Consider the following 27,096-nt stretch of genomic DNA (forward strand, 5'->3'; position numbering starts at 1 on the left):
TAAAGCAGAGAGGGAGCTGAGAGTTGCACAGGTACTGCATCTCCTGAGACGTGGGGCAGGGCAAAAAGCTGTAAGGGGGGCGGAGTTATTTAGTTTCATAGTTATTAAAGGAACATATTCTGGGGTTTCTTTCTTGGTCATGCTGTAGAGGAATGTTGGGGACCGGTGGCAAATATGTGGCAGTTCAAACAGATGACTCAAGTCGGCCATATTTTACTGCTTGGAGAAGCAGCATCTGCTTTTAAAGGACAGAGGTCCTGGCTGGGATGCAGGGTTAGGGTGGTGGACCACAGGGATTCATTTCAGTTGCTCTCCTTGGGCCAGCCATTTGGTTTGTCTGCGTTGCCTCTGCCCTTCCCTCACCTGCCTTCTATGTTTCCGCCTCAGACTGGCCTGGCCAGCACTCCTGTGGCACCTACCTCCACTAGTACGACACCGACGACTACTGAGAGCACCACCCCAGGCACCCCCAGCTCCTCAGGGAGGCTGAACCCTCTGATGCCCCAACTTGTAAATCCATTGCTGAGCACCACGCTTCTGGGTGAGTTAAAGCCCTTCTTCTAGAGGGGCAGCTGCTGGGAGGCAGGGAGGTGAAGGCACAACCAGGGCGCTTATTGCAAGTTGCTTCTTATTACCAAGAGAATATTGGATATTAGGGAACTTGGACTGAACAGCCCTGGGAGTGGATACTTTGGAAAGTTGTGATATGAACACTTCAGAGGGAGACCATCTCTCGTGCTCTGGTGATCTCTCACTGGGGACCCTGGCTAAGAGTGGGTTGACTAGGTGTGAATGCATGACTCTGCTGTCTGTTGAGTCCAGCCCATTGGGCCACCTAATTCAGCACTGTGGGTTGGCAGCAGCTCTCCAGGGTTTCATACTGCCAAACGTACTTGGGGACTGAACCTTGGGTCCTTTTGCACATAGAGCAGGTGCTCTATAGCCCCATTGCCAGCGCCCACTCCACTCCACTGGCATTGTGGATTCATTTGTGCTCTGCACAGTAAATTTATCAACCTAAATAAAGGTGACGTCCAGCTGATCAGAACCCAGAGAAGAAGGAAATCAAACAGCTAAAAATGAATATGAGAAAATTGTGTGAGGCTGCGTGTGTTCCAAAAAAAGACAATATCATGTTTATGATCAGGGGACGTACTGACTCCCTTCACTCGCATTTCCTTTGTCTTTTGGCCTCACTTGTGAGCCTTCCCGCCTCTCTGTATCTGTGTGTGCATGTATAATAGATATATGCAAGCCACTTACCCAGGAGACCCCTTTCTGCATCTGATGAAATATTATGCCACAGTATATTTGTTAGTTGGTAAGCCAGTATAAGGCTGATGTTGTAAACCATGTTGATCTTATAAGTAGGAGTAGGGAAGGGTGTTCCTTTCACAATCCCATTCTTGAAATATCTGCATTGATATCCAACTTAATGACAGGATTTATTAAGGCTTAGAGTTGCAAAATTAGTTTGTGTACTTCAGTACCTAACTTCAGTTTGTGTACCTCAGTAGTGTGTGAGTGACCAAAGATTTGGTCACTATGGTAGCCACTTTGGCTGTCATCCCTCCCCTCATCTCTGACTTCATGCAGCACCCGGGATGTGCTCAGAACCTCCAAAGTGCAGCCTAAAGTTGGAGACAAGCTCCTGTCCCTCTCTCAGGCATGGTAAAGGGGAGGGCAGGCAAGCAGGGCCTCCTCTCTGACTTCCTACTGTGTTTTGAAGGCATCATGAGTATTTCTGAAGCACAGTGTAAAGGGAAAGTCAAGACCCTTCTCCCCAATCTTGTGTGCTTATCAGAGGGGTGAGAGACAGGAGGGGCAGGGTTGGCTGAGGTTTGTGACTCTGAAGGAGCACTTGCTACCCTTATATGACAAGATTCTTATTCTAATATGACTGTCCTTAATTTGAGTAGGTGTCCTTTGGAAAAGTTACATGAATTTTAGAAAATCCTGAGGGCTGATTCCTGTTTAAAAAATGCTGTTGGTGCTGGGTTCCTTGCTCTCTCCTTTTTCAATTTAAAAATCTTAATTTTTGCTATTGTATTTTGAGTCGCTGGCTACTCAAGATTCTGACCTTCTTGAGGTTGAACTAAAGGGCCAGCATTGTACACCTCCCTCTTACTGGCGTCTTGGAACACAAATGGGGATGTTGGGTGTCCGCAGGAGGGCTCATTTCCTCGTTCTCCCCTGCCCAGGTGACCTGTCAGCATTGAACCCAGCCCCAGGCCCCTCGTTGATTGGAAACCCCCTGCTTCAGGCCCAGCAGCCTCTTCTGCCGCCCAATCTGCAAGGACCTCTGGGGCTTCAGCTTTTCCAAGGGCAGCTGCCCCTACTAACAGGCTCCAACCCTCTGGCTTGCCTCCTCCAGAGCTTGCAAGTAAGTGGAGATTTGCGTAAGGCTTGAAGGGGCATGGTGGTAAGCAATCTTTTGGTGTGAGAGTTGTTTTTTTTTAAAGAAAGCACACCATATTCAGTTTTTGGAGTAAATTTACCTATTTTACTACCACATATACATGAATACATTGTATCAGGGCCAGGTTATCTTAGAGATCGCCTACTCCCGTACAATCTGGCTCGTCCTCTCAGGTCATCAGAGAAGGCCTTTTTACAAGTGCCACCGCCTAAGGAGGTACGTGGGGCGGCGGCAAGAAATAGGGCCTTCTCAGTAGTGGCACCAACGTTGTGGAACTCCCTTCCCCTTGACTTGAGAATGGCTCCCTCTCTTGAGTCCTTTCGGCGAGGCCTGAAGACCTTGTTGTTTAACCAAGCCTTCTGACGTTCTGGCCTTTTTAACATCTTTTATATATCTTTTAGTTGCTTTTTTACAGGCCCGATTCCTCTAAGAACTGCTGTTTTATGCTCTTTTATTCTGACTCTTCTGACTAATGTTTTTATGGGTTCTGCTAATGTGTTTTTTTAATATGTTTTTATCTGTGAAATTATGTTTTAATTTGTTTTATATGTTGTTAGCCGCCCTGGGTCCCTTTTTGGGAGAAGGGCGGGATAAAAATAAAGTTTTTATTATTATTATTGTTGTTGTTGTTGTTGTTGTTGTTGTTGTTGTTGTGTAGACATTTATTTTATTTAAGTCTATTTTGCAGTGTTTGGGATATTTCAGGATAGGGGAAGTGAGGATAGGATTATTCTTTCATTAGTGACTACATTTTAATCCCATTCTTCCTCCTGGGAGTTCAGGGCAGCATATGTGTTGCCCTTGCCCTGTATTCTGAACACGGCTCTTTGACAGGGAATGAGTGGTGTAAGGTCACCCAGTGAGCAGCCCCAAGGTTGAGGCTGACACTCCACATCATTAACAGTTGCCCACAGCCATTTCAGAATTGGAAATGTTGCTTTCATTGGTGTTTCCTGTTTTCTAAAGCAACCACTGGGCTACCATTACTTGTACTTTTGTGTTATGTAGTTTGGGCCTGAGTGCAGATTTGAATCCAGATTTCTCCTGTCAAAGTCCGGCAATCTATATAGTACACCACACTAGGATGTGGTGTTAAAAAACAACAACAAAAAAACCAGAGCGAGGGACAATTGGAACAAACAAAATGGATCAAAAAGCCACCTAGTCTTTAGGAAACAGACAGGTTGAAGTAAACAAGACATTTGTAGAATAGATCACCACTTGAATTCTTAGGCCAGCTCCAGTCACCTGAATAGAAGTGAATTTATATAATATTTTGGAGAACAAAGCCTTGAAGTGCAAAGCATTTGCTAGATCAGGGTGGCCCAACTTTGGGTAGCGGAGGGGGGCATGACCCTTGTGTGACCCCTGACTGTGCCGACCCAGAAGTAATTGGCAGTGACATGATGACATTACAGCCAATTACGTCCATGTTCTGAGCCTGCCGAAGACATTTCAGACACAAGCAACAGAGGTGGCAATGGGTATAGCGGGGCTTTTCAGTCTCGGTGCTGCACTGTTCTGGCTTCTTCTTCTCCAAAGGAAAAGCTGGGATGATGCGGCAGGGAAACCAAAAACCTTCTGAAGTGGGAGGAGGTGGCAGAGTGCGCTTTCAGGAGCCACAGGAAGGGACTCACAGGCTGTGTGTTGGACCACCATGGGCTTGAAGCTGATGGTTTTTTTTTCTCTCTCTCTCTTTCTCTCTATCTTCCAGTTGAGTCCTGGCTTTGGTGCCCCAGAGAAGCCGGTGCTCCCAAGCGAAACTCCAGCCCCAGCCTTGTCCAGTGTGCCCCCTGTGCCAGAGACAGAGCCAGGCCACAGCACTTCATTGCCCCCTTGCACGGACACTGCCCCCACAAGTGCCTTAGAGCCGCCCAGAGCCCTTGAACCACCTAGGCAAGGACAGCAGGAGGTCCCTCTGGGGCAAGAGGCCAGCGGCTCCCGCTCCGCCCTCAAGCGACCCCGGCGTGGTGCAGAAGAGCTGAATGGGGACTCGGGCAGTAGCCTCCCACGGGGGCCAGGACGGGGTGGCAAGACTGGACGGCGTGGCGGTGGGCGGGGCAGAGGCAGGCGACACTTCAACGGTCAGCTTTCTGAGTTGGGCACAGGACACCCATCCCATCCTGCCTGGCGCTGCAATGGGGAGATGGCGGCTAGCAGTGCTGAAAGCCAGGCAGGGCCTTTCGCTGTTCAGGAGATAAAGGTACGTCAGTTGCTGCAATAAGGAGGGCCAGAGCGTGATTGGGAAAGGATCAAGGGAAGGACCATGCACTGCAGAGGCCAGGGTATGTCCATGCTCCGGATACAGGGGGGCAAACCAGAGCCCAATATATGTCCATGCTCCAGATGCTGGGGGGGGGGGGCAAACCAGTTGACTACACAATTATACCTTCCCTGAGAACTTCCCAAACAACTTCCTTTGGAGTCGGAGCACTGGAGAAGTGAACCTTTGGTCTCCCCCAGCAAGGCAATTCTGACGTCCATGTGCTCTTTATTGAGGGATGTCTCTGACTGGGCCCTCTACCTGAGCTTATTCCTATTCTGTACTGGTTTGCAGCTGTGTTTCATGGCTGCAAGAGAGCATTATGGCCCCTTCTAGACATAGCTGGCCATCCTGTGCTTTCCCATCTCACATTCTACATTGGGGTGAGCTGACTACAGTCTTGCATAGTCAAGTTTTTACTATTACTATTGAGTAGTATAATTGCTATTACTAGAAACCCTAAGGCCCACCAACACATGTAACATTTAGAGATTGTGGACGCAATCCTAACCCCTTATGTCAGTGCTTTCCAGCACTGACATCGGGACAATGCAGCTCCGAGGTAAGGGAACAAACATTCCATTACTTTGAGGAGGCCTCCATGAGTGCCACCCAACTGCAGGATGCAGCACACTCCCCATTGGAACAGCTATGCCAGTGCTGGAAAGCACTGACATAAGGGGTTAGGATTGCACCCTAAGACTATATACTTAGAATTAGTTTAACAGTTCAGGGGCAACTAATCTGTGTTAAGTGATCAGGACTATGGACTCTTGCTTTAAGAACCTAAGAAGGCACTTCCTAGATAGGACATGGGTCCACCTAGTCCAACATTCTTTTCAAGAATTCTAGCAAGCATTAAATGACCTACCAGAAATAGGCCAGTGGGCCACAATCTGCATTCTGTCCATCATTGTTCAACATACATAGAGTGTGTTTCCCCCCCCCCCTAAAAATGCTCACAGAATCACAAATGCTCACAAAGACTCACAGAATCTCACAGATCACTACATCATTTCCTTGCCTTCCCTACTTGAGAAGGCACTAGTTCCTTATTTTAGAAACATTCTCAGAGCGAAGTGGTGTAATTATGTTCTGTACGACTTCAGATTATTGTTTTGAACACCCTTGTAGGAAAGGCTGGGCTGCATATAGAAAACTAACATACTAGAAAGAATATTTTAATATGTACGTCTTTCTGATTGAAAGCATTTGTTAGATAGGCTGTTTTCCCGGGGGAGCATTTTCAATAGGATCTTCTTCCCTAAACCTACCACAATCCACATCCTCCTTAAACCAACCATATCCACAATTTGAATTGTGCTGAGTACAGTGACCCTTGGAGAAGGGCTCTGAAGAATCTGGGGGTTAGAGAGCAGGTGGAGGAGATGAGTGGAGGAGGCAAACGTATGGTTCTGCAGGACCTCTAGTAGGCTGACTGTGAAGAGGAGAAGATGCTAGCCTATCCTTACCTTCCCATCATAAACTCTTGCAGGGGCCCCCCGGAAGGCGACCATCCAGACGTGGCCGGAGAAGAAAAAGCGGGTAAGCACCATGTTAGACCTGACCAGTGCTCAAGTGCTGCTTGAGGTGCTCAGGTTCACTAATCTTGTGCCCCCCCCCCCCCCCACACACACATGCACCTTGCATTCAGCCGTCCTCCAGGGAGGGAGGGAGCTGAGCCAAGCCTACCTCCTTTCCTTTCCAGTTTGGCTGCTTTCAGCGTAGCTTCTTTGCCTCCTGCTGGTCCCGTTTCAAATGCACAGCCTAAGAAAAGAGCAGTGTGGGCTCAGGCTCTGTCTTCATCTCTTTCTCTCCATCTCCTAGCCCACTTGGCCACTTTTCTAAGTGGTTGTATAGATGAGGAGAGTGAGGGTGCAGCCACAGCAGAGTCTTTTTTTTTCTTTTTAAAATCCCTCTCTTCCTCTGGAAGAGCAACCCTGGAGGAAGAAGGGGGCTGCCACTGCCCTGATGCCCTCTTTATGCATATGACGTATGATCCTGCTCACTTGGTAAATGGGAAGAGGTGTAGAGCAGCTCTGTTGGTGGTGGGCTGGAGGGGGTAGCAGATGGATGAAAGGTGCAGAGCATCCTTTGTCAGTTTACTACTCCCTCAACTAGCTGCTCGATGAGAACATTTTAGACTGCATCATGTTTGGGCCAGCCCTGCACAATGTACCCGTGAGGGGAGGCTGCCCATGGAGCAGTGGCTGCACCCGGGGGGGAAAAAATATTAGGAATGCGGGCAAAGTGCATTTGCCTGGGGATAGTTCCATGTGTTAGATTTCTGGAAGAAAAATTCCCAAAATTCATAAATGCTTCCATCCTAAACATAAACAGAAGTGAGTCCATGGAGATCTGCTCTTTATACATGTGACTTGCTGCCGATAAAGAAAAGCACACGTGAGTGTATGAAATGTGTCTTTTCTTAACGTTACCATAGAGCTTCAGCAGTGGTTGCTTGTCTGTGGGGAACTTACCTCCCCTTTGGTTCCACATATGACCTAAAGTGGAGGAGGGGGGATGGCAAGCAGACTTTGCTTCCCACTGAAAAGTTTCAGTTGCATTTCTGAGGTTTAATTATTAGCTTGTTCTTCATTCCTCCATCCTTGGTTTCTTTAGTGGTCCCCGGCCCAACGCCCGACTCGAGACTACACGGATCCGGGGGCCTAGTGCAGACGCAGGGCCCAGTCCATTGGTAAGCATTCACAACCACCACTTCTTGTAACAAGGAATCCACTATCTCCCAGTTGCACGCAAATAAACCTCTCCTTTCCTCCCAGATATTATGAGCTACTGTGAGCAGGAGGGAAAACATGTGGCCATCGTGTTTGACTGAGTGCCACCTAGGCTTTCTGGGTTCCAAAACATAAGCCTCTCAACACAGAGATAGTTCTGATGGGTGGCACTGAGTGGATATACTCTTGGCAGGGAAGTGAAGTTTCTTCCCCTCCCCTCTACAAAATAGTCCTAACAGGAATCCTAACCCTTGTTCAGAACTGACTAATCCCAAGTCCTCCTCCACTTGTGCTCTAGCCATCACTGCAGTGGTCAGATTACAAAGGCCTACAAAATTGAGAGTCAGAAAAGTTTTTCCCAAACTTTATGGTGGTTTGATATGAATTTGGGGTGCTGATTCCAAAAATGATATCCGTTTTGCCCTATCATGTCTCGTTTTGGAGATATAGTATAGCCTCATTAGTGAATAGTTCAAGCAGCTTCCTCATGAGGAAGCCATGGTGTAGGCTTCCTCATGAGGAAGCTGCTTGAACCATTCACTAAAGAGGCTATGCTGTGTCTCCAAAACTAGACGTTATAGGGCAAAACAGATGCCATTTTTGGAATCAGCACACCAAATATACCCAGGAATTGGTGTAACATATAAGGAAGCAAAATGTGTGTTGGCCTGTGTTATCAGTACAGTATAACCACCACAAGTGGCTATTGGCATTGAAAATTAGAGACTTTAATATACTGCAAGGGTCCCGATTGTGCCACAAAGTGAAGAGTTTGGTTTCTGACTTCCATTGTGTTCAGATGTCCTAGAAACTCTGAACAAATCTGTTATTGAGAATTCAGCGTGAGCCTAAAAATGGAAGAAGTGAATTTAAAAGATGGGGGACAAATCACATCTTCACCACTTCCTATCCCACTGCCTACATCTTCACTACTTCCTATCCAACAGTCCTAGCCCAAGCCGAACTGGCTTTATTTTTTTAAAATTGTTTGATCCCCTATTTCCAAAATTCTCAAAGCGATTTACAGGGTTCACATCAGTCGACATCAAAACTGTATCTGTATAAAAACAGATTAATACCAGTACTTATACAGGTACCTAAAACTCAGAAGAGAAGAATAAAACACATTTTCTGCGAGAGCTGGTAGAGCATAGCGGCTAAGTCAGGCTCAGGCCTTCCTTGGTTCAAATCTCACCTTTGCCTTTAACTCACTGGGTGAGACCACAACTCTTCAGGTGCAACACCAGGATTGTCATATTTGCCTTACAGGGTTGTTGTGACTATTGCAAGAAGATTGAAGCACTTTGCAGATTCAAAAAGCACTACATAAATGCCAACACTTTATTATTATGTTTGCCTAAGACAAAGGGAACCTCCACAAAGACGCCTTAGGGAGGTGGCAGCCTCTATAAAGGTCAAATGCTGAGACATTTCCAGTACTCTGGGCTCTTTGGGAATGGTTGGCAACAAAGCCAGGGAAGACTGTCAGACAACAGGCTCAATGTATAGGAAGCTGCCTTAGACCAAGACAGCCCCTTGGTCCATGTAGCTCAGTAGTATCTAGACCGGGGTGCCCAAACCCCAACCCTGGGGCTGCATGTGGCCCTTGAGGACTCTCAATCCGGCCCTCAGGGAGCCCCCCAGTCTCCAATGAGTCTCTGGCCCTCCATAGACTTACTGGAGCCCATGCTGGCCTGATGCAACTACTCTCAGCATGTCGGCCAACTGTTCGACCTCTCGGGTGAGCAGTGGGATGAGGGTGCCCTTCACTGTTTCACATCTGTGATGCAGCAGCAGCAGCAGCAAAAAAAAGGCTGGCCTTGCTTTGTGCAAGGCCTTTTATAGGCCTTTACCTATTGCAAGACCTTCATTCATTCATATGTTCTATCTCTAATATATTCATGTATGTAAATTTATTCAAATTTGAAATGTAAATTAATTCACCCCCCCCCCCCGGGCCCCAACACAGTGTCAGAGAGAGGATGTGGCCCTTCTCCCAGAAAGTTTGGATCCCCCTGATCTAGACTGACTTTGACAGTGGCTTTCCAGGGTGGTGGAGAGAGACCTTTCCCCCAGCCTTACTTGGATTGAACTTTGGCTCTTCTGCATGCACAGCATGTGCTCTGCCATTGAGCTACAGCCCCACCTGCAGGAGAAGTCTTGGCACAGAGATAATCACAGTAGCTGGGAGAGCACTGAGAGACTGCTGTAAGGCTGAGCTTGTGGCCTATCCTGACCATTGTAAGGGGTGATAGACTTGCATCCCTTTTCAGAGATCAAGCTCAGTGAAGGGAGGGGAGAAGGCTTTTCTTACAGATCTTCCTGTGGAAGCCTCCTTGAAAATAACCACCAATTGCTCAAGGGCAGTACAAAGCCTACTTGTCAGTGATGCTTGGCACAGGACAGGTTCCCATGGGATTGCACTCTGCAAGTCAGATCTGTGTTCTCTCACACTGTCACCCATGACCACATCCAAAACCTGCCAGCCAAGGTGGCTGCCTCTAGGGGCCCTGGCCTCTTCCACCTCCACCCAAAGGGGAAAGTTCTTTATCAAAGGAGGTGAGGAAAGGCATGTTTCCTTCTCCCTCCACCTAGGGCCCCAAGGAGCATACCATGGTTGAATTTACTGCAGGAAAGGGGTTTATTCTTCAGTACAATATACATAATAGCCTTGGCAAGTCCCGTGAATCTGCAAGCCTCTCAACCGAGTTGTCCTCATTGGAATCTTCACTCGCACACTTCTTCCACTGAACCCCGTATCAGGCTGCTAGGGTTGCCTGGGAGGAACAGGTGTGCCCACTAAGGGATGCGTCAAGGTGGACATGGCAGGCCGCATGAGATTAGGGTGACAGAGTAACCTTCCACCCCTTCCCAATTCTGAGCGTCTCCAACCCTGAAACATGGGTAGAGTCAGTTCTCCCCGGCTCTTCATCTGGACTGCTGTACTTGATCTCTCTGCCTTGCCTGCTGCCCTCTTCTGGCCCAGGCTTTGTCCCCCCCCCCCAATTAAATTAAATTAAATTAATTAAATTACTAATATAACTAATACATTGAGGGCACAAGCTTAACCAGGTCTACTCAGAAGTCAGTCCTATTTTGTTCAATGGGGTCTACTCTCAGGAGAGTGTAGTTAGGGTTGCAGCCTAATACACTGAGGGCATAATCCTAACCAGATCTACTCAGAAGTAAGTCCTATTTTGTTCAATGGGGCCTACTGTCAGGAAAGTGTGGTTAGGATTGCAGCCTTAGATCATTACATGACCATTGAAGAAATTCACAAGAAGCTTGGAGAGGGAAGTATATGTGGTTTCTGGAATTACGTGATCACATTGTTATCAACTGATATGCCAGGAAGTGGCAGAGAGGTGAGACTGAGCTGGAGAAATGTGGGGTGAGGAGCAGTGAGGAGATGTGGCTGAAACAAGTGCAGGATTCACTGGGGTGGGTGGGGAAGAGAGAGAATGCAAGGCACCTGATTCTGGACTTTGGAAGGTGGGGAGGAGAGAAGAAGGGGCAGGAAGAGAGGGCTTACCTGCAATTATGGGGGAATGTGTGTGCAGGAGGGGAGGAGGTGGGGGGGAGAAGAGAAAAGCATCACTTGCCTGCTCATGTATTCAATGAGAGTGTGACCAAGCCTCTGTACGTCTACTCAGAAGTAAGCCCCATTATAGTCAATGGGGCTTACTCCTAGGTAAGTGAGGATAGGATTGTGGCCCAGCACCCTTACTGTCAAAGCCAAAGCCTTACCAGTGGAGGCAACACAGGGAGAGTCACTTTGGGACATTGCAGGTAAGGAAAAGGGTCTCTTAAGGATCCTTTTCCAGCCAGCTGCTTCTGGCTCCGTACCTGCTTCCCATGTTCTGGCTCGCTGCTGGCTCTCACTCCCTCCACGCTCCCACTGCTGGCAGCTCTTCCAGGCTTCTCTGGCTGCCTGTCCAATGAGTGCTTGGGGCAGGCACCAGCAACAGCAGGCGCTTCGCGGGCTGTCCCTTTTTCTCCTGCTGCTGCTGCTGCCTGACTCCTTGGCCATGCGGCACACCTGAGGCAGCCTCTCGGCACACAGCGGTTGAAAACCACTGGTCTAGAATATCACACTATCTAAACCCTGCAGAGTATTTCACTCTGCCCATGGCACAGTGTTATAAGGACAGAGTATTTGGTATTTGTTCTGCCTCACTCAAGAATATAAAGTGTGTCACAATCATTACCTTGGTTGTCCTCAGAACAACCTGTAAAGTAGAAACAGGGTGTTGTTTGTCATAGGAGATGCATCACCATCACCACCACACATCTCTTTTAGGCCTCATTTCGTTATTTATTTTTCATTTACTTCATTTATTCCCTGCCTTTCTCCCCAAAGGGACCCAAGGCGGCTTACAACAATAATGAGAACACAATTAAAATTGTGTTAAAATAATAAAATTAATACATAATTATTAATAAATTAAATATAAATATAATGTATCAAATATAATATATATAAAAATATAAATAATAAAATAATAAAAGTGTTAAAATAAAACAAAACAAGGAGGGCTCACAGCTAAATGGTAGAGCAGGAGACTGTGTGTGTGTGTAGAACTCATTTTTGATCTCTAGTTTTATTTATTTACAAATTTATATCCTGTGTTATCTTCCTAATAGGCACTCAAAGCAGCTGTTAAAAAGTGATGTTGGGTGGTAGGGCTTGGAAAGCCATTGTCTGTCAGAAGAGCAGAGAGCCTTGTGGCACTTTAAGGTCTAACAAATGGATCATTGTATAAACTTGCATGGACAAGAGTCCAGTTCATTCAATTCATGTAGACAATGCTGGGCTAGATGTGACCAAGACCCTGCTTAGGGTTACTTCATGTTGCTGTCTGTATCCAAGAAGGCTGCTGTTGTGCACTATACTGGCCCCACATGGTACTCCACTATGGCAGGCAGGTATGCCAAAGCCCTCCCAGAGATGTTAGACCAAATGCTGCCATCCCCTGGGGCGTTTGGTGGGCCGCTGTGAGATATAGGAAGCTGGACTAGATGGGCCTATGGCCTGATCCAGTGGGGCTGTTCTTAGGTTCTTATGTTCTTTGGTGATGTGCCAGCTCTCATTACTGCTCCTTCTCCTGCTCTCTGAATTTCAAGAGGGGAATGGCACAAATTACTAAGTCAGTGGTTCCCAGACTGAGCTGTGGCTCTCCAGGGAGTCATGGAAACCAGCCAGGGGAGCCTCAGAATCCTTACAAAATATCTGCCATCCTATGCAATGTATAGGACTGTAGCCCTAATGGAGAGCCCAGTAGGTCAGGGGAGCTGCCAGTTGAAAAAAAGGTTTGTGAACCACTGGGCTAACGTATTGGAGGCAGAAGGCCCTTGCCATTGTGCTACCGGAAGTGCCTGCCTCAGCCAGCCTCATGGGCGTGATTTCTCCATAGCTGTAACTTGCCCTGCATACACTCAGTGCAGCTAAATATTGTGTGCCCCAGCCCCTAGTCACAATTGCTTTTTGAAAGGGTCAGGGAGAAATGGGCTCTGAGAGAAGCAAGCAGGTAAGGTAGCTGAGTTTGACCCACATATGCAGGTTTTTTTTTCACTTTTTATGAAAAGTGGACCTGGTAGAAGACTGCTACATGCATTGCTCTAGGTACAGCTACCCCCTCCAAGCTTCCTCACCATGCCTGCCAGGTGGGCTTTAACCCTTGTTTTCTTTCCACCCTTAGGTTGACTACACTGTCTCTCGGCGGCCACGGCCTGGCCGGCCTGTGAAAAACAGGAGGAGGAAACTGCCGACATAGCATCATCTGAACCAAGGAGGCCTCCACCACTGTCCACATCTAAGCAGAGTCCAGGGACATCCTGACTTCTGTCTCTCCCCACTCCCACCCACCGTTCACCTGTGGTGCTCAGGCCCTATGCATCTGAACCAGAGACGGGAAGGGGTGGAGAAATGCCAGCAAGAAGATCCAGTGCTGCTGGTGGGCTCTTGGCACCTTAGCCATGAATGTGTTTGTAGCCTCACCGCTTGCCTGGGTCTTGAATCTCTCCAAGGGGGACCCCTGAAAGCACAAGGTGCAGCTCTGGGCTCAGCATTAACTTGATGGCAGGCAGGAGGGAGGGTTGAGGGGGCACAAGGGGCGCTAAAGCTGGACACACCTATAGCACTTCTTAAAGCCATTTTTGCAACACTCTGAAGGGAGGCTCCTTGCCGCAGTGTGATAGCCTCTTGCGCCCCACTTTCACACCACCCTCCTTGCTACCTTGCGATCCCCCCACCATTTGGTCTCAAAAAAAAACCTCAGCAGGAGTAGCAAGGGCTGCATGCTCCAGTAAGGGGCACCTCTGTCCTTTCACTTCCCACCTTACCTCAGACCCGTGTGCACTTAAAGCACCCGGGTGAGAACCGGCTCAGGGTTTTAGTACAAAAATCAGTCAGTCAGTTTTTCTCTTTGCCTCGCCAAAAAAACAGACACGCATGGAGCTCCTGCCCCAGTGCTAAAAGGTACAAAGCAATAAGGAAAATAAGCCACGCTTGCTCAGGGAGCCTTCACTCTCCCACCAATAGCTCAGCAACTCACTCCCCTCCAACACAGCCCCCACACCTCCATTTATATGCTGCTGAAACACTAGTGGCATTAAGGCACAGCCTGGGTTGTGACTGGGCTTGTTCCCTTCCTTCTCTGTCACTGGGGCCTTGGGACTGCTATAGCCTTAAGTGCCCCCCTGTCCCAAAAAATCAAACATCAGCTGCATATTCTTTTCTTTCCCCTTTTAAAGAAATTCTCAACAGAACACTCAGGTCCTAATCCTGGGGGAGGGGGAGGTTAATGGAGAAGAGTTTTTTTCCCCACTCAGAATATAATTGACCCAGCTAGGCCAGAGCAAGCCCCTTTCATCTGCTTCTCTCTCACTCACACACAACCATCTTCTCAACTCTGAAAGACCAAAATGCTCCATGCCCTCCCCCTGGTTGCAACTCAACGCATTATGCAAAAGCACTGTGTAGATACTGTACAGGTTGCGCTGCCCCTCCCCTCCCCACCATGCACTTCAACCAACCAACCAACTTCGGCCTTTGTTTTGTAGAAAGGAAAAAAAAAAAAAGGAATGGGGGAAAAACTATTTTCCTTTTTTGAGCTTAAATTTTGTTTTGTAAAAAAAAAATTTACACAATTGTGAATTGTAGCTTTTCTATGGGAGCGACTTTTAATTTAACAGATGAAAATATTTTGAAGCTTAGATTGAAGTTACTGTTTCTTTATTTGTTTATTTTTTGGGGGTGTGTGTTTTGTATCAAGTATTAAAATATGTATTTAAAACAAACCATAAGGAGATTAGTCTTTTAGCAAGAGACAACCCCATTCTTCACATTGGAAAGTGGGAGGGAAGCTGCTGCAAAACCCTGCCAGGATGTGATCTTTACTGTGTTTGCAAATGGATCTTATTTAGATTTCATGGAATACAACATGATTTTCTATTTTTTTTTTAATCCTTCCCCACTTGCCTGAAGCTCAAAGCAACATATGTGGCTTGTCCCGTCTCCTTATTTTATCTTCACAACAACCATATGAGGTAGGTTAGGCCAAGAGAATGTGACTGGCCTAAGATAACCCACTGAGCTTTCGTGGCTGAAGAAGGATTTGAACCCGAGTGTCTCTACAGAGTCAGAATCCTCTTTAAAAATGATTCTGTCACTTCATTTTTTCATCTCTGCAAGCTCCTGGTTTTAGAGGTAGGCTACCTCAAGTCTGCCAGATGCAGGGGAGGGCACCAGGACACAGGTTGTGTCTTGTGTGCTCCGTGAAGCATTTGGTGGACCACTGTGAGATATAGGAAGCTGGACTAGATGGGCCTTTGGCCTGATCCAGCGGGGTTCTTCTTATGTTCTTATTAACAAAACTTCATATTTTCTGTGTTTGCAGAGGAAAAACACAGTTAGATATCAGCATATCCTATTAAAAAATTGCAGCATAGTACTGAACTGCTCTAGGTCATCCCTGGTAAGCAAACGTATCTCTATCCTTGCACACAATGTGCGAATGGCGCTGAACAGGCAGCAAGAGTTGGTGATCCTAGAAGGTGTTTGACGTGCAACCTTTCCCAACAAATGGGGAGAACGGAAGGGGCTTTTGCACATTCCCCAAGCTGAAATGGCAAAACTGCTAAATAACATACAGCAGAAACTGGAGATTCTAGAAGGATGAGCAAATGGACCCTCCTCTCAAAAGACTCAAGAGAGACCAGTAAGCACAAGTGTTTAATGATGGTAAATAATTATACAGTACAATCTGCCTCCATGCCAGGCTGAGGGGGTAATACACCTTTCCAAATAAAAGCCGCCTTGTTTGGAGCCAAGCAATGAACAAACCTCCCCCACAGATATGCAAAGGGGGAGCCCCTTTCCCAGCCCCTTTCTTCAGTTTGGAATGCAGGGCTGCCTTCTGCAGTCAGCATCGCCATGGGGGGCAGCAAGACATTGGGCAAGGCAAGGAAAGGGGTGGCACCTGCCCTCCAACAAAGGTGGACGAGCACTTGGTCCACGAGCCTGCATGAAGACTGAACTCCAGCTAAGAGCACACAAGAACAGGTGCGGAGGGCGGGAAGGGACGGCGCAGTTAGTGCATGTCTGGGCAGCAGGCAAAACCTTTCTGCCCCGCCTTAGTAGATTTGAGTTAAAAGGGATTCACTTGGCAAGCTTCTGCATCCGTGCATCAATGTTGGCAAAGTTCTCCTCCACAGCAACAAGATTTTCCTTCATGGTCTTCTGAACCTGGAGAGAGCATGGAGATAAATCAGTCACGCAGGGGCACTGAGAGGCAGGATCAACTCACCTGGGCACGACTGAAGGACCACCTGCATCTCCTGGAGCGCTACGGCAATAAACACACCACACCTTAATGGGTACAACAGTCACTCAGTGGAAGAGCCTCGGCTTTGCATGCAGAAGGGCCCAGGCTCAGTCTCCAAGTAGGGCAGAGGAAGAGCTCCTGTTCGAAATTTTGGAGAGCCACTGCCAGCCAGCATCATCAATACTGAGCTAGATGAACCAATAGTTCAAGTCAGTGGAGGTCTTTTGTTGCCATGGATACTGCAACTATTTCCAGGTCAGTCTTTCAGCTGAGCCTATACAATAGTCAGACTTGCGCTACAATACCAATTAAAGGTTTAAACCAGTGTTTCTCAACCAGTTGTATAGGCATCACCAGTGGTACCTGAGGTGGTGTCTCGTGGTACTTGCAGGACCCCTGAACCCCTGCTGCCCAGCAGCAAGACCAGGAACACAACACAGCAAAGAGTGGTGGAGGGTTCAGTTTGGCAGGCAGAGCTCCAAAGCATGCTTTTCTGTGCTCGAAAAAGCCCTCCCATCCACCCTGAGCTTCTTACTGGTGACGTGTCGCATCTGACCTCCTAACCCAGAATAACTGGCGATGATGTAATCGCCAGTTACTTCTGGTGTACTTTGAATAGGTGGACCATGAGAAGTGGTAAGGCAGACGACAAACCTTGAGAAACACTGGCTTAAACCAAGGAAGGTGTGGTGGTGTGTTCAGGCTAGATGTCAACATAGCAAGGAAGGCCACAGTTTAATTATGCAAATTTGCTTTGTTTTAAAAGTACTGCCTGATCTGACCACTGACTGCAGCCAGTGGTATACTTACTTCATAACAGCAAAACCGTTGTCCTAATTATGTGTCTCTCCATTAATGAAATTGTAAGATAGACGTCTGGGAGGAGGCGGATTCTTAACCCCTCCAATGTCAATGCCTTGCCAATGACCCCCTTAGTTTCTTCCAGCTGGGGGAGGGGAATACTTAAAACACACACGCACGCACGCACACACGCACACACAGAGTCAGGGGAAGGGTTATGTAACCCCCATCACCACCCTCTGATTTCCCCTTGCAAATGCTTCTACCCCTACATGAACATCAAAAGGAAAGCACGGTGCAGGGAGCTCTTAACTTCCCTCCCAAAGTGCTGTTCCATCCTACATGTGAGTGATGACTCTTTCCAAGTCCCACCTGTGAGAGCAAAGCAGTGTTGTCCTTCAGGGAATTTGCAATCATCTGTTGAGTTGTGTCCAAATGAGTCAGGAGCTGCCCAAACTGCATGGCTGTAACACACAAACCAAGGGTCAAGAGAGAAAGGAAAGGACCTTCGGCAGTCTCTTTTTCACTAGGGCAATGTGCACTGTGAGGCCAGAAGGTCAAAGTGTGTTTCTGCATCCCTTCAACTAAGGCTGCCCCTGTTTGATTCACCTCAGTAAGACTCAGTCTAAACTCTAGTCTTGATTCACCTGATAAGCCTCAGTCTACTCCAGAGAGGTCCAAGGACTCACCTTGTTCATGCAACTGCCGCACGGTGACCAGGCGCTGCACCACCTCGGGTAGGGTGCTGGCTAGAGGGCTCCAGCGCTGCACAGTCTCATAGAGCTGATGCACCTGTAGGGAGAATAAAGAGAAGAGTTGGGCCAATACTTTCTGCACCCACAACAAACGTGCATTCCTGCACACTCACGCGAGGGGGCGGGGAAACAGAATTCAGCCTGGGCCTGGAAACTCACGGCTTAGTTGATCACAGTGAGAGGGACAGTTTATGCCTGTATATCCATGAAGATGATAATGGTGAAGGAACCACCACAGACCTAACACCACAGACTGAACGCTCACATCATACAATACACTGCCTCAAATTATACATGCACCCACACAGACACACACGTATACAAACACAGAAGTACTGCAGAAGGCTATTATTATCTGCCCAATTATGGAGTGTGAAGGAGTCTCACCTTGCTCTGTGTGTCCGCATCCTCCACTGCTGACTTATGCTTGGCGATCTCATTCACCTTTCCCAAGACGCTCTAAGAGATAAAAGGATCTGTTGAGAGCGCTGCAGCCTGCCAGCGTATATGAAATTCCATAGCCCTCTCCATGCAACTCAAATGGGGCTGACAAGAACTCTCACAGTGCACACTTACCTGTAGTCTGGCCTCTACCTGGTCCAGGGATGCCATGTCTAAGGAGCTGACTTTGGCCTGCAGGATCTCCACAGTTTCCTGTGCATAGGATAAGACAATGGAAATGCATTTTAGAATCAGTACTGAACTACTGGAGGCACATACCTAGCAGGCACATTCAAATTAACACATGGAATGGACTCCCCTTGGCAGTCTTTTTTTCCTCTTGCCTTGGACTCCCCGACCCACAGTCACCCAACTTCCAAGTGTGTATATGAGAAACACGCACATGCTTTGTTCAGCACCCATCCATCCTGACGTGTTCATTTCTAGAAGAACCCAACACATGATCCTCATGCCCAAACTAGTGTCCCCTAGGAATGCCTCCCTAACCCGAGAAGCACAAGCCACCCAGAAGATCCCATCGATGCCTCACCATAAGACTGGATCCCTGTAGTCCAACAGCCAGAGGATTCTAGACAAAGAACACAAAACATCAATATAGTACTGCAGTGGTCAGCCTTTGGCAGCATACCGCAAGTCTGAAGTGTTAGGTACTTTCTGCCTTGGGGCAGTGCTGCTTCTAGTCCCTGAAGCTGGAGAGAAAACTGTAGAAGACAGGCTGAACTCAATGTGATGGCCAAGTCCAGAAGTCCTCCTGCTCTTACCTAAGAGTGGCACAAATCCAATTGCTTTTCAGAAATGAATGCCACAGACTGGCCACCCACCATTTAATATAGTTGAAGAAACTGACGGCACTCAGCCCCTGCAGCCAGTTCCAGGAATAACACACTGGACAATTTTATCTCACTTTCTTCAGTGGCTGATAAGGAGGTTAGTCCTGCTGGAGCAGACCAAGAATCTAACAAGACTAGCATCCTGTTTCCAACCAGCTGACTCTGGGAAGTCTTCAAACCAGGGCATGGCGACAAGAGCAGACTGCCTCTATGCATGGAACTAGCTAGCTAACAGGCCTTCCATCCAGGGATGTGTTTTAAATCAGTGGCATTCACAACATGCCAGGCGTTGATGACACGTTGAGTGAAGGTCTTTTTTTATTCTGAGCCTGCTGCTCATTAATTTCATAGCATAACCCCCACCCCAAATTCTGGTGCTTTTCTCCCTCTCCCATAACATTTGAACTTGGGGTGCGTGAGTGTGTGCCAAACAAGGACGCTGATGGGCATTCACCTGGGGCTGATGGGAAAAACTATGCACAGTGAATTTGCAGCTGAAGCTCTTGGGGTGCTGCTTTCGCTGCTTTTCCTGCGCACTGCACTGCGCGAGAACAAAAAAAAAATCCTAAATCTCCAGCTTCACCTACATCTAACAAATGAGGCAAAGGGTTTGGGAGAACCTTGATGCAATTATTCCTGCTTTCCCCATGCACCCCTCTACTCCATTGTCCCTCACCTGAACATCATGCTCACAGCGAACTGTGGCTTCCAGCTCAGCCAAGCGCTTCTCCAGTTCCACAACCTAAACGGAGCAGAGCAAGAAAATGAGGGTGATGGCACTCTGGATGAAGCATTTTTACCATTTGACTTAGAAGCAGCCATTTCAGACAGCAGATTTTAAGGTGCCATTCAAAGATGTAACAGTGGGGAACAATCCATTGGGAGACCCTCCTACACAATCCCCCAAGACAACGGTATCTTGAGTACACTCAGCTCACTTCCATCAGAGGGTGTCCAAAGGCTGAAGGTGCACACCCATAAGAGAGCCCACATGACCAAGCTGACCCCTGAACACTGCCCTCCCCAGTACCAGTCAGCTGCCAAAGTCAGCTGCCTCCCATGAGCTGATAAGGAAGTGGGGGGAGGAGCTGCTCCCTGCCCTCACCCATTGCTTTACCCCATGGCTTTACCCCATGGCCTCCACAACCTGGCATCAACCCTATATGCAGGGAGGGAGAGGTGCAACTTACATATTCAACCTCAGGACATCAACTGTCTTAGGCCAGCTTTCAGCACCGATAATCTAATACAGCCATTTTCAACCTTTTTCATCTCACAGCACACTGACAAGGCACTAAAATTGTCAATGCACACCATCTGTCTTTTGACAAGGCACACCTTGCTACTGGTGGGGTTCTCACATCTCCCAAATTGGCCCTACTAATAAATGATCCTTCCTAAAACTCCTATGGTGCACCTGTGTAGCATTCATGGCACATCAGTGTTCCTCGGCACACTGGTTGAAAATTGCGGATCTAATACCAGATGAAAAACCCAGCAATTTGGAAATGATAAGGGATCCTCAAGAAACTGTGGAAAGCAGGCTTGGTTCTGCAAAGCTGCTCGATATTGACATGGGGAGAGGAAGGGACATCATCGGACCTATCTCCAAACACTGCATGTGCCATCATTCTATGCTAGGTTCTGGCAATCTCCAGAGAGGCTTCTGACAGCAAGCATTTCCTGCACTTACCTTGGCAGCTTGAGAGAACTTGTCCTGCTCTGGCCGGGAGTGCAGTTCATAAGTCACCGTATTCCCTGTGCCAGCTGGAGCTTTGGCAGGGCTTTTCCCACCTGCAGGAGCTGCTTTAGCACTCTTGGCAGCTTCCAGTTGTATAAGCAAACGCCTGATCAATTGAAGAGACCAAAATTAATTGGAATAATGAGGGGCACAAGCAATAGTGTAACTAAAAGGGATGAGAAAATCTCCCCTTTGCATCATGCTAGTTTCTCTTAATAATCTTGCTCCTTAAAGGATGACCTTGTAATCCACAGGCTCCTGATAAATACAGACAGCCACAGCTGCCACCACATACAAGCCAAAAAGAGAGATGTCAATTTTGCCCATTGGGATACATTTGTGGCTTTAACAATACTTTATCCCTGATCTGATCTGCAGGGGCTGGCTGCAAACCAGGGGTGAAGAATATGCCTAAATGGCACTCTCATGAATCTCTCATATTTGCAGATTCAGCCCTGGCTCAAATTAAACACTATTTCCCTATGACTTACTTGGCCAAAGCACCATCAGGATCTGTCAAGTTGATGGCTGCATCAGGCCCCAGCAGTTTCTCCAGGTGGGTGGAGACTAGCTGCTGTTTCAGTCCTGCCACCTGCTTAGCCAGGGCAACAGGTGTCAGCTTCTCCTCCGCTGTGGATTCCTTCACAGTGCTCTGCAGTAAGAGGAACAGAACCAATCAAATCCTTACTTCAGCAACTGTTCGGAGGCAGGCATCTCTGATCCAGGGAAGCTCATCTTTATATAGATGATAACCATAGCTTCAAGGCAGATGGACTCGAGGGGGTCTTCTGAGGACCCAAGGGAAAATGATTGGACTTGGGCCAAGGGTACAAATCAACAGATCCCAGAGAGCAGCTGCATGAGCTAGATGGAACAGGATCGGAGACTGCCCAGCCCATACTACATGTCCTAAAACCTTTAAGGGGAAACTTACCTTAATCTTTTCCACTTCTGTAGTCAGCTCCTGAACTTCATGCAGCAGCCGCTGGTATTTCTGCTGAGGGGTCTCTTTCACACCAAGACCCTCCCCTACCTAAGGAAAAAGACAGACTCTTCAGCCAATAGCAATACTAAACCCCCGAGAGTCTAGTACTGCTGCAAGATTCCACTTCATCCCAAATTCCGGAGACAAAGCTGGCTTTGGGCTGACGTTTTCAAGGTTTTCACTCTGCGCAGTTGTTTCCTTGCAGCAGGCTTACTGAATTCAGATTATTCTGTTCTGCAAAAGCAAAAGATCTGGATGCCTGCATGAGCAACTGCAGTTTCTGAGACTGAAATGCTGGACACATGTACAGGAGAGGGGGAATAAGTCTGAATGTGGAAGCCTCACAAACAGAAGCTGAGGTGATAAGCCTGTGCCTTGAACAGCACTGCTTGAAACTGCAGGTGGGAGTTCAGGCAATACAGTGGTCCCCCATGAAAAAAAATATTCCCTCATACAGAACACCAGTGTGTCAGGGAAAAGGCTAGGCTGGAGCTCTTCTTGAAATCTAGTTTTCTACATACAGGGAATATTTTGTACGGAAACTTTAACCACTTGAGACCCCTCTTGCAGTCTGAAGTGGTACAGTCCAGAATACATGCTTGTGAGAACAAGGACATAGACAGGGAGTTAAAAGGAAAAATGAAGTGAAAATCCCCACTTTAATTCCTGTTTATACTCTCCAGGGCCTTACAGTGGCATCGCTGGGCTTGATGTCACCCAGTGCGCACCAATGGTGTCCCCGTCATGGCCCACCTCTTCTGATCTCACTCAGGCCCCAGTCCTCTTGCTCAGGCCCTATCCTCTCGCAAGCTTTCCAGACCAGTCACTTGCTGCGGTACTCCTGGGCCAGCCACCTGTCACAGCTCTCCAGAGTCACTCCCTCCAGTGGTGTCAGCCAGTGCGGGCCACACTCCCCACATCTGATTAGTGATGCCACTGAGGCCTTATCCATGCAAGTTGAGAAACTCAGCCTCACTACCTTACTGGGCTGGCCCAAGACCTCCTGATGTGTGAGGCAGCATGTCAAATGCTGCCTCCCTTACCCAATGATGTGCCAGCCTCTGCTCCTCCCCCTCTCCTATGTCCTAGCTCAGGACTCCCCTCCCCTCCCCTCCACACTTCTTCTTTGTCCCCCAGCCTACTGAAGCAGGGAGCACTGAGCTATGCAGTATGGGAGAGGAAGATAGCAGGGTAGGCCTGACTCATGCCATAATCATCCATGATCTGCCCTTTCTGGCCACAGAAATCCACAGGTTAGTTGTCCATGACTGTGATCTGTGAATGGCTGGCAGATGGATGGACTAGCCTCATGGAAGAATGCTAATCTACAGCTGCCTTTTCACCGTGACCATTCCAAGCAAAGTAAGTCACTTACAATTTCATAGTCTCCAGACTCATAGCCAGTTCTCTTGGTTTTGCCAATTCGATCAGAAAAATCTAGAAAAGAAAAGAGGGAAAAGGGAATGTTACTCAACAGGAATTGTTCAACTCAAAAGTGCACCTCTTCCATGGGGTCAGGTTACCAGATTTTCTCTTGCAATTCTGTCTCACAAGCTCAGCTTTAAAGAATGCAGAATCCATCAACTTCTTCAAGGTATCCTGCATTGGGGTTGGAAGAGGCCAAGCTGTGGAATTGCCTGGATAACCTAACACAGCATCCATGATTCGTGAGGACCAGTGCTCACATTCTGAAAGAAACCATGTTGCTTTCTCTACCTCAGGAAGAAACCCAAAGGACACCAGTAAGAGGAAGACTTAATGTGCACATTCTTCAGCGAAACTGGCACACAATAACTGAAATTATCATGCGCGTATTATACTACATATCAGGCAATAACATCAACAACTGAGACATTAACAGAAGTAAAACAACAAGCATATTACCATCCACAAAAGCTGCTAAAATGGTATATGACTGCATAGTCAACAATAAGGTATTGATGTTCTTGCAAAAGCAAGATGATCTTTGGGTTTCCACTGGGTACTGTTTTTAATCCCCTTTCCCCCTCCCCTCTGGCACAAGCTCTATCAGTTGCCATCTCTTCCAGCCTCACCCATCACAATCTAAGTGAGAGCCCATGGAAGCAGCGACACTTACCCAGCCCTTTGGTGCCCACTCGCTTGTCCTTAAATTTGTCATAGGCCGCATTGGGGTTGACTATGATATGTTCCACGCTGGTGCTCGTTAGCTCCTCCTATGCAGAGAGACAGAAATATAAGAGCCCTGCCTGCCTGCCTTCCCTTCTCCCAACAGAAGCCTCCATCCCTACCTCACCCAGCAGTTTCCAAGAAATCATCAGAAGGGCCCAGAAGAACAGAGGGGAAGCCTGCCGCCAACCTTGACAACACTTGCTAGCCCTTACAAAAACTGCTGCGGCACTGTTGACATTTTTCACCCACGAAAACTGCCAATGGTGCTGGAAAGCAGAGAGAAATTCACCGACCAGCTCACATACTGCCGGGAAAGGAATTTCTCAGGTTAAGAAACTTTTCATTTCTCCAAGTCAGACTTGTTGAGCAAGTTGGACCCAGGACATACATTGCCTTCCTCCATGACACATGGCTTGGTGCACTTGCATGAGTACCATGCAGCCAGCTGCTCAGCAGTCACTTTTGCTCTGGTCCACCTAGGTTCATTTCTGCCTCTTCTTTGTGCCATAATGGATCTTTCATTAGATGGGCTGATCTGAGTAGGGTCAATGTATGGAGGATCTAAACTTCAGGTAGGAGTTTGGGCTGAGCAGCTTTCTGGTCCCTTCTGACCTACAGTAACTGGCATAAATGGGGAGAGTCACATCATCACATGGGCTCACTGTAGCAGGGAACATAAGAGACCTACAGGAAGGAAGAAAAAACCCAACTAAAAGGTATGGGGTTGAGTTGTCACTAAGAAGTTGAAAACATTTGAATGTTGGCAATGGCCCAACGTGAAGTGCTTACATCTTAGAAGCACAAGCCAGAATATTACTAGGAAAACCAAGAGAGAGAAGCCTTATTTTAGCCAAGTTCATATAGTATTTTCCCCCAACTTCTTTTGCTTTTACCCTGCACTTTCCTGCAAGATGGGCTAAAGCATGGAGGAAGGAAACAACCCCTAAGTGCAGTGGTTCTCAAACTGGGGTGTTGTGACACCCCAGCCTGAGTGCCCTGGGCTCTGTCCTCTTAAGGGGTGGAGGGGGGGAAGGCAGAGACACAATTCCCTGGATCGCGCCTCTGATCAGGGTACAGGGGAGCACTTCCACTCACCCCTGGTTGCAGCAGCCTCCAGGGGGTCAGAGGAGCCTGGTGCCGGACTCTGCAAGGCTCCCCACACAGCGCAGACCCCTGCAGAATGTAAGCGCGATGACTTCCAGTTTCACGATCGAGAAACTGGAAGTGGTCGCAATCACGTTCTGCAGGGGTCTGTGCTGCATGGAGAGCTTTGCTCAGGCTGGTGCTGGGTTCCTCTTACCCCCAGGAGGCTGCTGCAGGCAGGGGTGAGTGGAAGTGCGCCCTTGCTCCCCTCCAAAGTAGTGCGACGCTGGGCATCGCATCGCTGCCTTCCCCCCGCTGCCTTCCTCCTGCCCGTGCAAGAACTTACAGGCTCTCAAATTCTCCGAAAGAGTTTGAGAACCATTGCCTTAGGGGGAGAAGGAAAAGGTAGCACTGTACTTCTGAACTGTTTACAAGTGCCTGCTATACCTGTTTCCAGGGTTAAATGAAGAGTTATGTACATCTGTACCATTTAAAAAAAAACAAAAGGCAGACATACTCATACAGCAAGCAGTACCCACTGAATAATAACCCCCTTCCCAGGCCTGATCAACCTGCATGGTTCACTGAGGACTTGTGCCAGCTATTGAGCTGGCACAGTTTTGAGTTGACCCATAGTAGCTGCTGGGATTTACCCTGGGGCAAGGGAACAAATGTTCCCTTACCCCCAAAAGGCCAAAGCTCCTTTGCAGGATACAGTGGTAGCCAAATTGGCACTGCTGCATCAGAGGAGGGAGTTGGGATTGGACTGTAAACATAGGACTGCAGACAGGGTGCAAAACACTACAATCCACTCTGCTCTCCCTGGGAAGCGTTACTCCTCCCTGCTGGCTAAACCACAAGAAATCTGAACACACAAGGAAATACCAGTATTATTCAAACAAACAGCATTCAAAATGCTAGAAACAAACTTTCATGTTGCATGGAAAGGCAAAAACATTTTAGTACAGAGTGTTTGTGAAAACAAAGGAGTGAGAAAGGTTAAAACATATTCCTAAGATTAACAAACTCCTCAAGCTTTGCTGAGGAGATTATGTGACAATCTCCACCCCTTTAAAAAGGGGGGAATTCAACAAGTGGGGGGAGGAATCCAGGAACGAAATACAAAGCAACCAGATGACAAAATATCTTTCCATCACCAACAACAACGGGCCTTGCATCAGCCTAGCAAACTGGATATATCCAAGATTTAACAAAATAGTATCTCACGCCGCTTTAGCTTTCTGAAAGGGAAGATGGGAGAGCCATTTCCAGCACGCCAAAGGCAAAAATAAAGAAACTGGTTCAAACGGGAAAAAAGTAAAATGAGAGTAACTGCAATATGAAAAGTCGGGAGGAAAAAAACCGGAATAATTACTACCGGCCTTGCCTTAGATGCATTCCTTGTTTTAAAAAAGTGAGTTCTGACTTCCAGAACTGTAAAAAGAGAACTTCAGGTTGAGGTAGGAATCTGCTTCTGGATCATTCATAGCCCTGACACAGGTTGCTGCAAAAATGTGAACCAATTTAGTTTCTGAGTGAGAAATCTGAATCAATTCCAAGTAACCACGTCCTACCACAGTGTCTTCCAACCTGGAAGTTCTGTAAAAGGAGGAAGACATACACATTAGAAACACAAGGTGGGGCTAGGTCTTTGCCGTGGTTATGCTACAACTCAACTAATCAATATGGACAATGGTTTTCTGCAGTGAGTTCAATTTAGGCTAAAGATTGTGAGGGAATCTGAGAAGTTTTCCCAGCAAAGGCCATTAACGTGGGCTATGGCGGAGCTGGGAAGTTACCCAGAGTAGGAGCAGGGAGACCACAGAATAAAGGCCCTATGAGGGGACAAGGAAACAGAGCCTGAGGGATTTTCCCTTTCTCAGATACCCAGCATATTACTCTCAGAGGGGACAGTAAGGAACCAGTTAGGTACCAAACCAAGTGGCAACGCCTGTCCGCTATATAGCTGAGTGGTGGCGTGCTGCCGCAAATCAATGAGGTGTCTCTCAATTGTTGTGGCTGGGTGCATTCATTAACCCAGAA

General features: G+C 47.7%; 2 protein-coding genes across 4 annotated transcripts in view; one reads left to right on the top strand and one right to left on the bottom strand.

Moving 5' to 3' along the window:
* Window positions 1–14,689, top strand: part of MBD6 (methyl-CpG binding domain protein 6) — a 34,473-nt gene extending 19,784 nt beyond the window's left edge. For both annotated transcript variants that reach the window (XM_066614187.1, XM_066614188.1), the window contains 6 exons: window positions 388–541; window positions 2,202–2,383; window positions 4,134–4,622; window positions 6,178–6,227; window positions 7,305–7,380; window positions 13,120–14,689. In XM_066614187.1, coding sequence (XP_066470284.1) covers window positions 388–541; window positions 2,202–2,383; window positions 4,134–4,622; window positions 6,178–6,227; window positions 7,305–7,380; window positions 13,120–13,194 — 1,026 coding nt within the window. In that variant the 3' untranslated portion in view covers window positions 13,195–14,689. The remainder of the gene's footprint in view (window positions 1–387; window positions 542–2,201; window positions 2,384–4,133; window positions 4,623–6,177; window positions 6,228–7,304; window positions 7,381–13,119) is intronic.
* A 951-nt stretch (window positions 14,690–15,640) lies between these two features.
* The window catches only part of DCTN2 (dynactin subunit 2), a 60,714-nt gene continuing 49,258 nt past the window's right edge, over window positions 15,641–27,096 (bottom strand). For both annotated transcript variants that reach the window (XM_066614190.1, XM_066614189.1), the window contains 12 exons: window positions 23,918–24,014; window positions 23,195–23,256; window positions 21,769–21,867; window positions 21,326–21,486; window positions 20,787–20,940; window positions 19,770–19,835; window positions 18,793–18,831; window positions 18,378–18,455; window positions 18,189–18,260; window positions 17,736–17,838; window positions 17,419–17,510; window positions 15,641–16,166 (listed from right to left, as the gene is read on the bottom strand). In XM_066614190.1, the coding sequence (XP_066470287.1) occupies window positions 16,080–16,166; window positions 17,419–17,510; window positions 17,736–17,838; window positions 18,189–18,260; window positions 18,378–18,455; window positions 18,793–18,831; window positions 19,770–19,835; window positions 20,787–20,940; window positions 21,326–21,486; window positions 21,769–21,867; window positions 23,195–23,256; window positions 23,918–24,014 (1,110 nt within the window). In that variant the 3' untranslated portion in view covers window positions 15,641–16,079. The remainder of the gene's footprint in view (window positions 16,167–17,418; window positions 17,511–17,735; window positions 17,839–18,188; window positions 18,261–18,377; window positions 18,456–18,792; window positions 18,832–19,769; window positions 19,836–20,786; window positions 20,941–21,325; window positions 21,487–21,768; window positions 21,868–23,194; window positions 23,257–23,917; window positions 24,015–27,096) is intronic.

This window comes from Tiliqua scincoides, chromosome 2 (genome assembly GCF_035046505.1).
Source record: "Tiliqua scincoides isolate rTilSci1 chromosome 2, rTilSci1.hap2, whole genome shotgun sequence".
Taxonomy (NCBI): domain Eukaryota; kingdom Metazoa; phylum Chordata; class Lepidosauria; order Squamata; family Scincidae; genus Tiliqua; species Tiliqua scincoides.